Source organism: Pelobates fuscus, chromosome 8 (genome assembly GCF_036172605.1).
Source record: "Pelobates fuscus isolate aPelFus1 chromosome 8, aPelFus1.pri, whole genome shotgun sequence".
Taxonomy (NCBI): domain Eukaryota; kingdom Metazoa; phylum Chordata; class Amphibia; order Anura; family Pelobatidae; genus Pelobates; species Pelobates fuscus.
In genome coordinates this window covers 27,932,955-27,949,672 of record NC_086324.1, presented here as the reverse complement: position 1 = coordinate 27,949,672, position 16,718 = coordinate 27,932,955, and the positions used below count along the sequence as shown (strand labels likewise).

The following is a 16,718-nucleotide window of genomic DNA, read 5'->3' as shown; positions in this document are numbered from 1 at the left end:
ATTTATTATTATTATTTTTAAAATATATTTAAAATATTATTTTTAAAATATAATTTTTTATTTTATTATTATTATATTTTTTTTCGTCCCCCCTCCCTGCTTGATACATGGCAGGGAGGGGGGCTCTCCTTCCCTGGTGGTCCAGTGTCATTGGTAGTTCAGTGGGGTGGAGAGGGGGGCTGTCAGAGCTGTAACTTACCTTCACAGCAGCTCCTGTCAGCTCCCTTCTCCTCCGCGCCGTCCATTCAGCTCTTCTGTCAGCTCACAGTGTAAGTCTCGCGAGAGCCCCGGCTCTCGCGAGACTTACACTGGGAGCTGACCGAGGTGCTGAACGGACGGCGCGGAGGAGGAGAGAGCTGACAGGAGCTGCTGTGAAGGTAAGTTACAGCTCTGACAGCCCCCCTCTCCCCCCTGTCTGTATTATGGCAATGCAAAGTGCCATAATACAGACTCTGACTCGAGTATAAGCCGAGTTGGGGTTTTTCAGCACAAAAAATGTGCTGAAAAACTCGGCTTATACTCGAGTATATACGGTAGATGATGATCAGATCACATTTTATGACCAATTTGTGAAGAAATCCACATCATTTCAAAGGATTCACATACTTTTTCTTGCAACTGTACATATATTAATTCTACACATATATTTATAGGTATCTTAATTATTTACAATTAGCGGGACCTGCCTGACAGCCGAAAGTAAAGGGAATTTAATTTGCTAGCACTATATTTAACCCTATAACTTTCCAAGACACCATAAACCCTGTACATGGGGGGTACTGTTCTACTCAGGAGACTTCGTTGAACACAAATATTAGTGTTTCAAAACAGTAAAATGTATTACAACAATGATATCGCCAGTAAAAGTGAAGTTTTTTGCATTTTTCACGCACAAACAGCACTTACACGGACGATATTATTGCTGTGATACTTTTTACTGTTTTGAAACACAAATATTTGTGTTCAGCGAAGTCTCCAGAGTACAACAGTACCCCTCATGTACAGGTTTTATGGTGTTTTCCTTTGAGACCCTATGGTAGCCCAAGAATGAAAATTACCCTTATGATGGCATACCATTTGCAATAGTAGACAACCCAAGGTATTGCAAACGGGGTATGTCCAGTCTTTTTTAGTAGCCACTTAGTCACAAAAACTTGCCAAAATTGGCATTTTTGCATTTTTCACACACAAACAAATACTAACGCTAACTTTGGCCAGTGTTTGTGACCAAATGGCTACTAAAAAAGACTGGACATACCCCATTTGCAATACCTTGGGTTGTCTACTATTGCAAATGGTATGCAATTATGGGTGTAAATTTTATTCCTGGGCTACTATACAGTCCCAAAGGCAACGTAACCAATCTGGCGAATTTCAATTTCAAATGTAACACGCTATATTTGACCCTGTAACTTCCCAAAACACCATAAAACCTGTACATAGGGGGTACTGTTTTAAAATGTCATGTAGAACTAAAAAAATAACAAAATTTCTTATTTTCTCCCATTTTTTTCATATTAAATTATGTTGCATAGCTAAATATTTGATATTAAATGAAAGCCCTGTTTCTCCTGAATAAAATGATATATAATAAGGGGGGGGGGATTTAATATGAAAGAGGTGAATTACGGTTGGACAGACATATAGCGCAAATGCCAGGTTTTGTTTACGTTTTGCTTTGTTCACAACTTGTACATTTGGCTCAGTCCTTAAGGGGTTAAAATAATAATAATAAAATAATAATAATATTAATAATAATGAGGTCTTTGCTCAGACAGTGATTAAAATAATAATAATAATAATGAAATAATACTAAAAATAATATACTATTGAGGTCTCTGCTCAGAATAATAATAATAATAATAATAATAATATCGAGGTCTCTGCTCAGACAGTGATTAACCCCTTAAGGACGGAGGACGGTTCAGGACCGTCATCGGCATTTTTGCATTGCCGACCGGTGACGGTCCTGAACCGTCCTAACCGTCCAATGTACTTACCCGATCGCCGTCGTTCCCCCGGCGGCGATCGGCGGTGCTCCCGGTGTGGGGAGACTGCCTGCAGCCCAGACAGTCTCCCCATGGCGGTTTAGGACCCCTGTGGCCATGTGATCGCCCAACAGGGCGACCACATGGTCACAATAGGTGTCCTAGTGTCTGCCTGCAGGGGGACTGTCTGTGCTGACAGGCAGTCTCCCTGCTGCTGTAAAATCAAAAAAAAAAATTAAAGTGAAAGTTAATAAAAAAAAAAATATTATTATATATGTGTATATATATGATATATAGACATATATTATACCTATATAATATATGTCTATATATCATATATATAATGTCATGCTAAGTGTATTTTTATATTAATATGTACATATATTAATATAAAAATACACTTATAATTAATTTACACACGTATATATATAATATATATAATAACTATATATATTGTATATATATATTATTATAAAATACGAATAATAAATAATTTAAATTAAATTAAAAAAATTAAAAATAATAATAAAAATTTACAAAAAAATTATATATCTATACGAAATTTTATTCTAACTGTATTTTGATATTAATATATATATATTTATATCAAAATACACTTAGAATGAAATTGTATATATATCTATGTATATATAAATAAATAAAAAGAATGCGAACTATTCATATGTCCATATACAAAATTACATAAATAATTATATAAATATACACGTAGACTTCAAATATATAAATATGCATATATATTTAAATTCTACGTGCGTATTTATGTAATATTTTTACATAATTAAGTTATTTTATTGATTGCAATTTAAGGGACCTGCCTGCCAACCCAGGCCGAAAGTCCAGATAATTTAATTTGCTATCACTGTATTTTACCCTGTAACGTTCTACGACACCCTAAAACCTGTACATGGGGGGTACTGTTTTACTCAGGAGACTTCGCTGAACACAAATATTAGTGATTCAAAACAGTAAAACATATCACAGCGATGATATTGTCAGTGAAAGTGACTTTTTTTTGCATTTTTCACACACAAACAGCACTTTTACTGATGATTTAATTGTTGTGATACATTTTCCAGTTTTGAAACACTAATATTTGTGTTCAGCAAAGTCTCCTGAGTAGAACAGGACCCCCCATGTACAGGTTTTATAGCGTTTTTGAAAGTTACAGGGTCAAATATATGGGTCAAATATTTTTACATTGAAAATGGCCAGGTTGGTTACGTTGCCTTTGAGAGCGTATGGTAGCCCAGGAATGAGAATTACCCCCATGATGGCATACCATTTGCAAAAGAAGACAACCCAAGGTATTGCAAATGGGTTATGTCCAGTCTTTTTTAGTAACCACTTGGTCACAAACACTGGCCAAAATTAGCGTTCAATTTAGTTTTTTACTTTTTTCACACACAAACAAATATGAACGCTAACTTTGGCCAGTGTTTGCGACTAAGTGGCTACTAAAAAAGTCTGGACATACCCCATATTGAATACCCTGGGTTGTCTACTTTTAAAAAAATATGTACATGTGGGGTGTTATTTAGCAATTTATGACAGATAATAGTGTTACAATGTCACTATTGATACATTTTAAAAATGTATGTTTTAAAACCGCAATATCCTACTTGTACTTATAGCCCTATAACATGCAAAAAATAGCAAAAAGCATGTAAACACTGGGTATTTTTGAACTCAGGACAACATTTTGAATCTATTTAGCAGTTTTTTTCATTCGCTTTTGTAGATGAGTAAAAGATTTTTCACTTAAAATTAAAAAAACGTGTATTTTTTTCAATTTTTCATCATATTTTTTTAAAATTAAATTACATGAGATTATATAAATAATGGTATGTAAAGAAAGCCCCTTTTGTCCTGAAAAAAACAATATATAATTTGTATGGGAACAGTAAATGAGAGAGCGGAAAATTACAGCTAAACACAAACACCACAAAAGTGTCAAAAAGATGCCTGGTCGCAAATGTACAACATCGCAAAAAAGTCCGGTCCTTAAGGGGTTAAAATAATAATAATTAAATAATACTAAAAATAATATACTATTGAGGTCTCTGCTCAGAATTATAATAATAATATTGAGGTCTCTGCTCAGACAGTGATTAAAATAAAAATAATAAAATAATCAGGTCTCTGCTCAGACATTGATTAACCCCTTAAGGACGCGGGACGGTTCAGGACCGTCATCGGCATTTTCCCATTGCCGACCGACGACGGTCCTGAACCGTCCTTAATTTAAAATGTACTTACCCGATCGCCGTCGTTCCCCCGGCGGCGATCGGCGGTGCTCCCGGTGTGGGGAGACTGCCTGCAGCCCAGACAGTCTCCCCATGGCGAATTAGGACCCCTGTGGCCATGTGATCGCCCAACAGGGCGACCACATGGTCACAATAGGTGTCCTAGTCTCTGCCTGCAGGGGGACTGTCTGTGCTGACAGGCAGTCTCCCTGCTGCTGTAAAATCATTAAAATTTAAAGTGAAAGTTAATAAAAAAAAAATATTATTATATATGTGTATATATATATGATATATAGACATATATTATACCTATATAATATATGTCTATATATCATATATATAATGTCATGCTAAGTGTATTTTTATATTAATATGTACATATATTAATATAAAAATACACTTATAATTAAATTACACACGTATATATATAATATATATAATAACTATATATATTGTATATATATATTATTATAAAATACAAATAATAAGTAAATTAAATTAAATAAAAAAAATTAAAAATAATAATAAAAAATTAAAAAAAAATTATATATCTATACGAAATTTTATTCTAACTGTATTTTGATATTAATATATATATATTTATATCAAAATACACTTAGAATGAAATTGTATATATATCTATGTATATATAACTAAATAAAAAGAATACGAACTATTCATATGTCCATATAAAAAATTACATAAATAATTATATAAATATACACGTAGACTTCAAATATATAAATATGCATATATATTTAAATTCTACGTGCGTATTTATGTAATATTTTTACATAATGAAGTTATTTTATTGATTGCAATTTAAGGGACCTGCCTGCCAACCCAGGCCGAAAGTCCAGAGAATTTAATTTGCTATCACTGTATTTTACCCTGTAACGTTCTACGACACCCTAAAACCTATACATGGGGGGTACTGTTTTACTCGGGAGACTTCGCTGAACACAAATATTAGTGATTCAAAACAGTAAAACATATCACAGCGATGATATTGTCAGTGAAAGTGACTTTTTTTGCATTTTTCACACACAAACAGCACTTTTACTGATGATATAATTGTTGTGATACATTTTCCAGTTTTGAAACACTAATATTTGTGTTCAGCAAAGTCTCCTGAGTATAACAGTACCCCCCATGTACAGGTTTTATAGCGTTTTTGAAAGTTACAGGGTCAAATATTTTTACATTGAAAATGGCCAGGTTGGTTACGTGCCTTTGAGAGCGTATGGTAGCCCAGGAATGAGAATTACCCCCATGATGGCATACCATTTGCAAAAGAAGACAACCCAAGGTATTGCAAATGGGGTATGTCCAGTCTTTTTTAGTAACCACTTAGTCACAAACACTGGCCAAAATTAGCGTTCAATTTAGTTTTTTACTTTTTTCACACACAAACAAATATGAACGCTAACTTTGGCCAGTGTTTGCGACTAAGTGGCTACTAAAAAAGTCTGGACATACCCCATATTGAATACCCTGGGTTGTCTACTTTAAAAAAAATATGTACATGTGGGATGTTATTCAGAGATTTATGACAGATAATAGTGTTACAATGTCACTATTGATACATTTTAAAAATGTATGTTTTGAAACCGCAATATCCTACTTGTACTTATAGCCCTATAACATGCAAAAAAATAGCAAAAAGCATGTAAACACTGGGTATTTTTAAACTCAGGACACAATTTTGAATCTATTTAGCAGTTTTTTTCATTCGCTTTTGTAGATGAATAAAAGATTTTTCACATAAAAGTCAAAAAACATGTATTTTTTTCAATTTTTCATCATATTTTTTCATTTTTTTTTTAAATTAAATTACATGAGATTATATAAATAATGGTATGTAAAGAAAGCCCCTTTTGTCCTGAAAAAAACAATATATAATTTGTATGGCAACAGTAAATGAGAGAGCGGAAAATTACAGCTAAACACAAACACCACAAAAGTGTAAAAAGATGCCTGGTCGCAAATGTACAACATCGCAAAAAAAGTCCGGTCCTTAAGGGGTTAATGTTTAAAGTCCCTGTAAGCCCCGCCCCCTCCTGGAGTCACCCAGCAGCAGGTGATCTCTGCTCTCTCCAGAGCTGCCAGGTGTACAGTAACACACTTCTGGGTCAGCTGACTGGCTAGTCACGTGATCCAGGCTCGCGTTACGTCACGCACTAGAGTTCTAATACTAGAGACGCAAAACAACAGTTTGCGGTGAAGGGGGCTGGACCCCCTTCGGGACACACACAGGGTTTCTCGCTCAGCCCGCTCCCCCTTCATTCACTCCCTTCTCTTTCTATTCTGTATGAGGAGTGCGGCTGTTTTTTTGGGCAAATCGTGGGGGGCACTTTCTCTCCAGTGTTTAGAACTCGTTTCCGGGAAGTGACGTGTGTGGCTGAGCCCAGCCGGCGTGACGTCATCAGCGCTGCGCCGGGAGCTGTGTATGAAGAAGGGAGCTGGTGCTGGGGCTGGGCGAGCGATGGCCGTGCGGAGCGGGGAGAGGCGCTGTGTGTGAGGGATGCTCGGGGCGGAGTGGGCCCCCAGGCACACACTGTGACACTCTCTGTGAGTGTGTGAGCATGGGAATCCTCTTCTCCAAGATATGGAGGCTGTTCAGCCATCAGGGTAAGAAGGCCCAGACCGCATTCAGGGGCCCTGCCCATCACCCTCAGCCAGCCTACTGCCTGCCAGAGAGTCCTGGGAGATGGAGTCCACTGCTGTCAAAATGTGCCCTGTACTCAAGGCCTATGTATTCAAAATGCAGCCTATAGGGCATCATGGGAATTGTAGTCCAATGCAATAAAATGTAGCCTGGCAGAGCATCATGGGAAATGTAGTCCAATGCAATAAAATGTAGCCTGGCAGAGCATCATGGGAAATGTAGTCCAGTGCAATAAAATGTAGCCTGGCAGAGCATCATGGGAATTGTGGATCATAACAGCTGGAATGTGAATCACCATGTTCTTATTGAATAGGACCATTCAAACATAGTGTGACAGCAGATGAGAACCGAAAGACCCTTAAAGGACCACTCTAGGCACCCAGACCACTTCAGCTTAATGAAGTGGTCTGGGTGCCAGGTCCAGCTAGGGTTAACTAATTGTTTTATAAACATAGCAGTTTCAGAGAAACTGCTATGTTTATCAATTAGTTAAGCCTTCCCCCTAATCCTCTAGTGGCTGTCTCACTGACAGCCGCTAGAGGCGCTTGCGTGATTCTCACTGTGAAAATCACAGTGAGAGCACGCATGCGTCCATAGGAAAGCATTATGAATGCTTTCCTATGTGACCGGCTGAATGCGCGCGCAGCTCTTCCCGCGCGTGCGCATTCAGCCGACGGGGAGGAACGGAGGCGGAGAGGAGGAGGAGAGCTCCCCGCCCAGCGCTGGAAAAAGGTAAGTTTTTACCCCTTTCTCCTTTCCAGAGCCGGGCGGGAGGGGGACCCTGAGGGTGGGGGCACCCTCAGGGCACTCTAGTGCCAGGAAAACGAGTATGCTTTCCTGGCACTAGAGTGGTCCTTTAAAGTTTGCCCCATATTGCACGTGCATAATTAACTAATTAGTTCCTAGGATTGTCCATTAAAGACCTGGGCATTCTTTAATTCCCTTGCCAGCTTTGTCTTTGCTACCTCTTTTAGAAGTTTGTCTGATGGGTTATCCACTCTTTCAGTTCGCGCATTGCCCTTCATTGGGCAAAACACAACTGAATATGCCACTACCTGCCAGTCATGTTTTGTAATAGTTATACAGAGGGTGACATAATTTAGAAATACAAAGAATACAAATCTTCATGTAACTTTTTTGGGGGGAGAGGGATGGGGGTGACGGGGAGGTCTACTCTTTTGTATTTAACCTTTGGCACCCAAGATGATGTGGTCTATAAATCACATGGTCTGTGTAGTGCTATTTTATGTCTGTTGAACTGACGATGCAATGAATAGCTATTGGATCACTTTAATTTTACCAATTTATTTTCCTTTTTTTTGTTCACTGAGTGGTATTGCATCACAAATAATGTTTTTGCATAGAAACAGGAAAACTATTTGATCTTGTAATCACATGCTTCGAATGAGCAAGGCCTGCTTTGACCTCACTCTTGTACCAACTTATTGGTATGCAAGCTGCAAAGTGTAATATGAATTGACAGGACTTGTCGCCATGGCCTTGAGCTTCGTTGTAAAGGGATAATCCACCCAACATGACCAAATTGTCATGGTGCAAAGACACTGTGTTATGTCCAGCATTTCAGTGAGTAGTGCTGCGCATGTTTGGATATTTTATATTTATGTCTAACTCCACCTTCCGCCAGCCTTCATTAACCACTTTGAAACAAGAATTCCAGGCTGGCTAATGTTAATTTTGTGCACAGAGGTTTATTCCTTGGCTGACACTCTCTGCCAATAAACAAACAGCAGGATCAGCTGCAGAAGCCACATGCTGGTTTATTCAGCAAGAGAGGAGGCCTGGCAGTCTCATAGCGACCATTTGATTGGTTCGGTGGGGCATTTTGCCATGTATGCACTTTAGTCTCCAATGCTTTTCTATGGTAAAGAATTGGATTGGCTGAGATCATCCAGATGGATCATTTCATCCGAGGAGGCAGGGTCCTCTATGACCAGTGACGTGCATCTGGCTTCTACAGAGCCACATAATCCGGATGCTGTTCCGATCGGCCATTCACTGGGCGAGTGCGTAAGCTAAGCACTATTAGCCAATGAAGGACATTCTGTGCATAGAAATATGCCCCAATGTTGCTGGTGGAATTAGAGCTCTAGCAGCAAAAGAAAGGGAGCGGGGGAGGGACTCGAACGTGCAACGTTTCATAGCAAACACTGCACATGCAGACGCCAAGCACTATGGGAGTGGTCAATCTTAGTCACAGGTTTAATTCCTGTCATGGTCAATTCAGTATTTTACCCTTTCAATGATGATAAAATTAATACCATTAAGGTGGGTGGTTATAACATCTACACCTCATTAAGTACTTGGAAACAGACAATCTTAGTATAATGTTCTTAGTTAAATTGTTTGATATTATTATTATTGTACATGGTTAATCCCCATAAAATTATTTTCCCCTTTTTTTTTTTTTTTCTTCTTCGTGGTGTGTGCTTTCTAATAAAGATCATCATTGTTAACCAGTCATAGCCTTTTATAAATAAGACCTGATGGATAAAACAAATTGAATGAAACTTTCTTGTGTAACTGTGTCATATTACAGAGGCCACATTTTCACAGCTCTTGTGCAATTATTTTGTTAATATTAATGTTGCAGCATTGTGCCAAAGCAGTTTAACTGTACTTCCCTCGTTAGACTGTAAACTATACCAGTGTCTAAAATATCTTCTAGAAACTTAATCTGTTACATGTGGATAAAAGGAGACAGTGTATGTGTTCTTCTTGAAATACAACATTTCTATAGAATGTAGCAATCTCTATGAAGCAAGCAGTTTGTAAAAACAAAAAAACACACCTATATGACTTTTCCCATAGTTGAATCATTTGTTAGTTTAATAAGTAACTATTTAACTTTATGTTTCAGAGCACAAAGTAATCATTGTGGGATTGGATAATGCAGGGAAAACAACAATATTATATCAGTTGTGAGTATCTATTTTTATTTTTTGTAAGTTTTTTTGGCAATTTTTCCATGAGTTAATTCTACCTTTAAGTGCACCCATACATATATCATTTTTTTTATTAGGGAAAATAGTAATTTCCTTTGATTGCCTATGTGTACTGATAACAGTAATTGGTGCTGGAAGCTGGCACAGCCCAGTGCTGATCACTGCCAGCAGGGAGGCATCACTTTAAATTCTGCAAACAGCGGATCGAACAGTCTGATGCCACTAATTGTGTCCCCCAGCTGACAGAAAGAACCCTCCAGTATCACTTGATAGCTGGTGCTTCCCGGTACCAGAATGGGATTCATCCCTGCTGGCACACTAGAGCCAAGGAATTCTATGCTGTTCCTAGGTGTTAATGCCTTCATGCAGTGCAGGACTTTGACCGTCATGTGGTCCTTATGGATTTAAAGGGGGGGGGGGGGGGGGGGGCTTATCAGACTATTTAAGTTTCAATTCAAAATTTAATGGACTGCACACTTCCAGTAGGTTAATGAAAGTCTCACCGGTGCCACAATGCACCCAGATTGGCAACACCTTTGCAGATGCAAATAGAAATTAATGGATCTGATCACTTCCAATGGAAATTGCAGATTTTAATAGGAAATCGAATGATAAAGTTTTGACCACACAATGTGGTTATATCTAGTGAGAATTACACCGCTTTTTGGTGCGTGATATGGATCCCATAGAAAGATCGTGTAAGCACCTTAATTAAATTTTTACAACGATGGTGCTAATTGTTTAATGATTTTAATGATATGTGTATACCGGTATGTTCTGTGTTGTAATGCTCACATTGTGTGGTGGAAACGGTATTGCTCCATTTCCTATTAATGTCTGCTGTTCCCATCTGATGTGCTCAGATCCATTACTTTATATTTGCTATTTAAGTTGCAGTGGTATTAAAAAGTGATACATGACTTACTACTCTAATAATCGATATACTAACTAATGTATATAAAATATTATTGTGAAATGATATCTACATATTTAAGAGAAACTTGCCTGAAGACTCTAACAAAGTACAGTTCAACACATGTAAACAAACATGGACGGCATTGTTCTTGCTTAGATTTCTAAAGCCGCTGTCTTCATTATGACTTGCTGCTTTAAAACACAGCTTTTTAAGTCATAAGACAGATTCATATCTCAGTGAACAAGTTTGCAGGAGTGGACAGCTGTCTTGCCAAATTGGGTTTTGTCAGCACTGCATTTTATATTCTGAGATTCGTTTCATGTCAGAAATAAAATGTAGAGAGGAGTCTAGCATTCTTTTCTTGTAATGCACTGTGCTTCATTTATAAATAGACAGTGGGATAACAGAATCATACAGTCTGCTAATTCAATGAAAGCTATAGTTGTGTAATAAGAAATGACAATCTGTTTCCTGTCCTAGCTCAATGAACGAAGTTGTGCATACGTCACCTACAATAGGCAGCAACGTGGAAGAGATAGTTGTTAATAACACACGATTTCTGATGTGGGATATTGGTGGTCAAGAATCCTTACGTTCTTCATGGAATACCTATTATACAAACACAGAAGTAAGCATTTCTGACTTATAGTTCCTTCTAACCCCTTTACTAAAGAATAGTTTTTATAAAAGGAAAAGTAAAATTTTATATGAAACCTGTGACAAATGGGTACCACAAAAATTCTCCAAAAGTAACAGTTCAATTTTAATTGACTAAATATTTTGTATTAATATTTAATAATTTTTTTCTGATTTTACAAAGAACCCTGAAACTCCTCTCTGCATAGGGTGTGGAGGCCATTGGGTGAAGTTGAAGGCCACTGTTTTTGCCTGCAGCAGTCCTTTAGAGCCGCCACCAACATCATCTTCCTGGGGACCTTAATCAGCTCCTGATGCTTTGTCTTCTTGGGGCTGTGTCAGTGCTCCATTCCTGTGTATGAGCATGTGTTCAACACTAAGGTATATGGAGGTATGGAGGATCCCATGAGACGCAGGAGCCTCTATAGATCCTATCTTTCAATGTGACTCAATGCTTGATTCACACAGACATTTATTGGGACAGCTGCTTTGATGAACATTAATGCAGTTTTTTAACTATTGTCCCTGAACCTTTGAGTCATATCCTTCTTACTCATAAGACAAAGAAGTAGTCCCTTCTTTGTCTTATATTATCTTTTGACTATATTGGAATTTGATTGCAGTCAGTTTGAGTACCATGATGGTATCTTCACGAAATACTAAAAAATGACAGCCGCTTTAAATACTCTTAATGAAAAACGACTGATTTCCCTTTTAGTTATTTTTGTTTCTCTACGCCAAAAACGTAAAGTACAGTGTCACATAACTGTAAAGGGACACTATAGGCATCAAAACAAATTTGTCTTAATGAAGCCGTTTTGGTGTATAGATCATGCCCCTGTAGGCTCACTGCTCAATTCTCTGCCATTTAGAAGTTAAATCATGTTTCTGTTTATGCCGCCCAGGCCACACCTCCCCTGACAGTGAGTCACACAGTCGGCATGAATAAAAATGATTTAATTTTTAATCAGACTTTAACTTGCTTTAAACGTTTTTATCTCCTTATCTGTAAATTGAACTTTAATCACACCCCGGAGACTTCTAAAGGCTATTCACAGAGCAGGAGATAAGAAATTCTAGATTAAACAGACTCTACATTACAGGAACCTAAAATAACCAGGTTATTTTTCAGGAAGTGTTTAGGAAAGCTGTGCAAGTCACATGCAGGGAGTTGTGACTAGGGCTGTATAAACATAGTGAATTAATGCCAAATGGCAGAGAATTAAGCAATGAGACTGCAGTGGCATGATCACTGCTCCAAAACTGCTTTATTAAGCTAAAGTTATTTTGGTGCTGTAGAGTCTCTTTAAATACAAAGTATATATATGTTCTTTAAACGTGAGAATTTTTTTTTTTTTTTAGATGGCACAATGTGTTTAAAGTGCCACGCCAGCCCCATAACTTAATTTAAGTGAAATTGTTACGGGGCCTAGAGTACCCGGGTTTTCAAATAATTTAACACCAAAGTTTTGTTTCTGGATGTCTGTCATGCCGCTTACTCTGCCTTCCCCTTTGCTGCTCTGATAATTGGGGACCATGTGAGAGTATCAGTAAACTAAAATTGTTTAACACATTAAGATACGACAGAACCTAGGAACTTCAAACCCAGTGACCTCTTTATTGAAATCAAAAGTTGTTTTGAGGCACGTGTTCCTTTCAAGGTCCAAAAGAACACTGTAGCATTCTTAATGCTATAGTACTAAACCCTTATCGGTTCACCACCCTCCCACCTTTAAATGTAAAATCAAAAGATTGGTAGACCAAAATAAGCAAATACCAAGTTTGAGAGCCCAGCCCAGTTCTAATTTGCATTTTTTTTTTTTTCATTTCTGAACGAGCTTTTATGGATTGTGTTTTCGTTTTCTTGTTATACAGTTTGTAATTGTCGTTGTGGATAGCACAGACAGAGAGAGGATTTCAGTAACTAGGGAAGAACTCTATAAAATGCTGTCACATGAGGTAATATTTTATTTTTTCCCCCCTATACTGTTGATTAATTTTGCTAAAAAAAATGTATGTGTGTAATATATTGGTACAAGCAATACACATTTATTTTATTCTTTTTGATTATACAAAATTCCTGTTGCTTTTACTATTACTTCACAAGCAATTATATATATACTGTTCATATAGACTTCAGTTTCAATGAATGGCAATCATGGGATAGTTATGAGAGTTTGCATTTCAGCATCTCTGATATATATATCTCTGTACAATTTCAATTCACCCCTTGCAAAAAGGCAAGTGGAAATTCAGCCAGGACAAGCTAGTTTTGAATGAAACCAAGTGATCAGGTCTCTAGAAAGTCCAAAACCAGAGTCACTGTCCATGTCATGAAGTACAGCATAGCCATTTGGAGCTGTGCCACCATGAGTTCTAAACCCAGGTCCCAACTCTCTTTGAAAGAACTCTTCTCACACCGTGTAGAGAGCCTAGCTCCCTGTGCTACCTACCATAAGGTCTACATTTTTACTGATTTATGTTTTTATATTTAAGGATTTGAAAAAAGCTGGTCTGCTAGTCTTCGCAAACAAGCAGGATGTAAAAGAGTGTATGACTGTAGCTGAAATCTCACAGTATTTGAAGCTTACGTCTGTGAAGGATCACCCCTGGCATGTACAGGCTTGCTGTGCGCTGACTGGAGAAGGGTGAGCATATATGATTTACTTGAATTAAAGAGCAGTAACCAGAGGATGTAAATATACATTAAAGCTTTGGAATACAGGCTGGTATTCCTAACTATTTAGTGTCCCTGTCCCTAGCTATAGGGGTTTGCCATAAATTTCAACTTTAAAAAAAAAAAAAAAATTTTACTTCCATTTATCCAGAACAGAGTCTCCCAATGCACTGCTTAGCTCTCCTCCTCCTCCAGAAATGTCATGGAGAAGGCATAGTCTCCTCCAGTGTGGTCCAGTTCAATGCTACTCCTAGAGCAGCATTTGGAACCTTACTGGCATCAGTGGTGAGCGTCACACACACATCCAAGCTTCCCTTTTGGAATGCATTACTTATTTTTTGGAGTACAGCAGCAGGCACACTGGGCACACACTTATGTAAATAATTATTTAGTGAATTTACTTCATTACCATTTTTCTTTCTCTGCTGAAGAGCAGTCAGTGGCCAAGTGCAAGCTGTCCATCCTTAATCGGACTACAGCTCCTTTGATCCTTTGCCATACTACCACTCTTAATTTTGGTGGCAAATTTTTATTACTAAAATAAAATATTAATACAAAATAAAAAGCCATTTTAGTTTTAGTGACCTTTCAGTCGTCTGAATCGTTTTGGATTTAGTCTACTAAAATTTAACTAAACCCATCAGATTTTAGTCGTGTCGACTAAAATGTACTGGAGATTTAGTCGACTAAAATTAAATCAATTCAGATGACTAAAATACAACTAAAACAAATTACTTTTTAGTTAAAAGACTATAACTAAAACTAAATAAAAATTTGCAGCCAAAATTAACAATGGAAGTATGGCAAAGGATCAAAGGAGTTGTAGTCCGATTTAAGGATGGACAGCTTGCACTTGACTAAAATTAGCACTGCATACTACAGCCCATTGTAAGAGATATTATTATTAGAATTGTAGTCTTTGAAACGGTCAGCTAGGCTTGGTTTTGGCTTTTAAGTTATGTGAGAGTGGATTGAAAAAGCAATTCATATCTTCTGTTTTTAATGTGATTTTTGTTAATTTTCTTTTGTTTGTTTCTGCTTCAGATTGTGTCAAGGACTCGAATGGATGATGTCACGGCTTAAGTCGAGATGACCACAGCTGCCTGTGTAAAGAGACATTGCATTCACAACATACTGTATTTATGGATCCCTGGTCTGCTGCAAACTAACCAAGATGTATTTATAATTGTGTCCCAGAGGTTTCACTGTCAAGAGAAAAATGGCAAAAAATTTCCCCAAAGGAAAATTGCTTTTACACTTAATATTTCCCTTTTGAGGATTCCATTGCATTTTTCACAAAAAAAAAAGCTGTGATTGGCATAATTGTATGTTTTATTCATTAATGGCAGGAAGTCAAAGTAGAGAACCTTTTTTTTTTTTTTAGTTGTTTGGACAGGTCTGACTGTTTAAGGAGTAAAATGTAACTTTTTGCCTGGTAACACCTAGCAGCCAAATTAAATTGTGCAAATAAGGACTAATCAGTATTTTAATTTGATTTACAAGCAGAGCCTAGATTATGTACATATCTCTTTATTTCCTGTGTTCTTGCATGCTCATATGTTTGTACTTCTGTATGTATAAAAAGAAAAAAAAATTGACTTGGTAACTATCAAATGGCACCATGGTGACTGAACCCTTTTTATTCTGGAAAGCTGAACAATGCACTGCGGCAGTGTGTACCACTGACAGGGTTACGTGATGTAAATATTTTCTTCCTCATTTTGACTATTTGTTCATTTCAAGCAGATTGATATGAATGGTCTTTTATTTATTTCATTATTTTAATTTTTTTTAAATCCCAAGCCTGTTTTAACATTTTGACAGTTTGATTTCTGCCATGATCTATCTAAACCACTTACACAGAAGAAACCTACATTTTTAATAATAAACTAGGGTGTCGAGATGTCTATTTAGTATTTGTTTATTCACTTTAAATAATCTGTGGACTATTAACTGTTTTTTGTTTTCATGTGTGAACAGGCACTGACTGATAAGTCTGAGATTTGTGCAATTTATATTGTTAGTTATAAGGTAAGCATAATGGATTTGAATATATATATATTTTTTTTGTTAGGTTATAAAATTTGTTGCTAATTAGCAGCAACATATACTTGATTGTTGTTGAACCGACCCTTACTCTCTTAAAGCAGAAAGCACCCACATTTTCAGTACTTGTCTAACTCAGCGAGGTCAATAACTGCACTATGCATGTTACCTTATCAAACCTCCATTACTAAGTGGAAGTGTGTTCTTAACAGCTGAGATCATGCAGTTGTCACTACAAAGTTAGTGTAATTTCTAACTTTATTTGCTTAGCTCATTGATTATTTAAATCATGACAAAAAAACTCAGCTAGTCTGTGAGGGCTTTTAGCAGCTGTAAAATGAGCATTAATTCCTCTAAATTTTGCTACCTCATAATGCTGAGCCATCATTCTTTGGCTCAGAATTGAATGCAGCATTTATTCTTGTCATTTATTCTACATACCTGTGTTGACTGGACTTTTGTAATAACCTGCAATAACAAATCGTGGATTTTTTTTTCAAGTGCAGAGATGTGGTTTGGACATGGGTATAGAAGGTTTTGATAGCAACTGTTGACGTCTT

The 16,718-nt window shown here is 37.1% G+C and overlaps 2 protein-coding genes across 2 annotated transcripts in view; one reads left to right on the top strand and one right to left on the bottom strand.

Annotated features, from left to right (window-relative positions):
• The window catches only part of RIF1 (replication timing regulatory factor 1), a 335,763-nt gene that overhangs the window by 118,685 nt on the left and 200,360 nt on the right, over positions 1-16,718 (bottom strand). The gene's annotated exons all lie outside the window — the stretch shown is intronic.
• ARL5A (ADP ribosylation factor like GTPase 5A) lies at positions 6,665-16,019 on the top strand. The gene is made up of 6 exons (XM_063428598.1): positions 6,665-6,883; positions 9,799-9,859; positions 11,280-11,427; positions 13,311-13,394; positions 13,932-14,083; positions 15,157-16,019. Exons 1-6 carry the CDS (start codon positions 6,838-6,840, stop codon positions 15,203-15,205), a joined length of 540 nt encoding a protein of 179 aa, XP_063284668.1. The 5' UTR covers positions 6,665-6,837; the 3' UTR covers positions 15,206-16,019.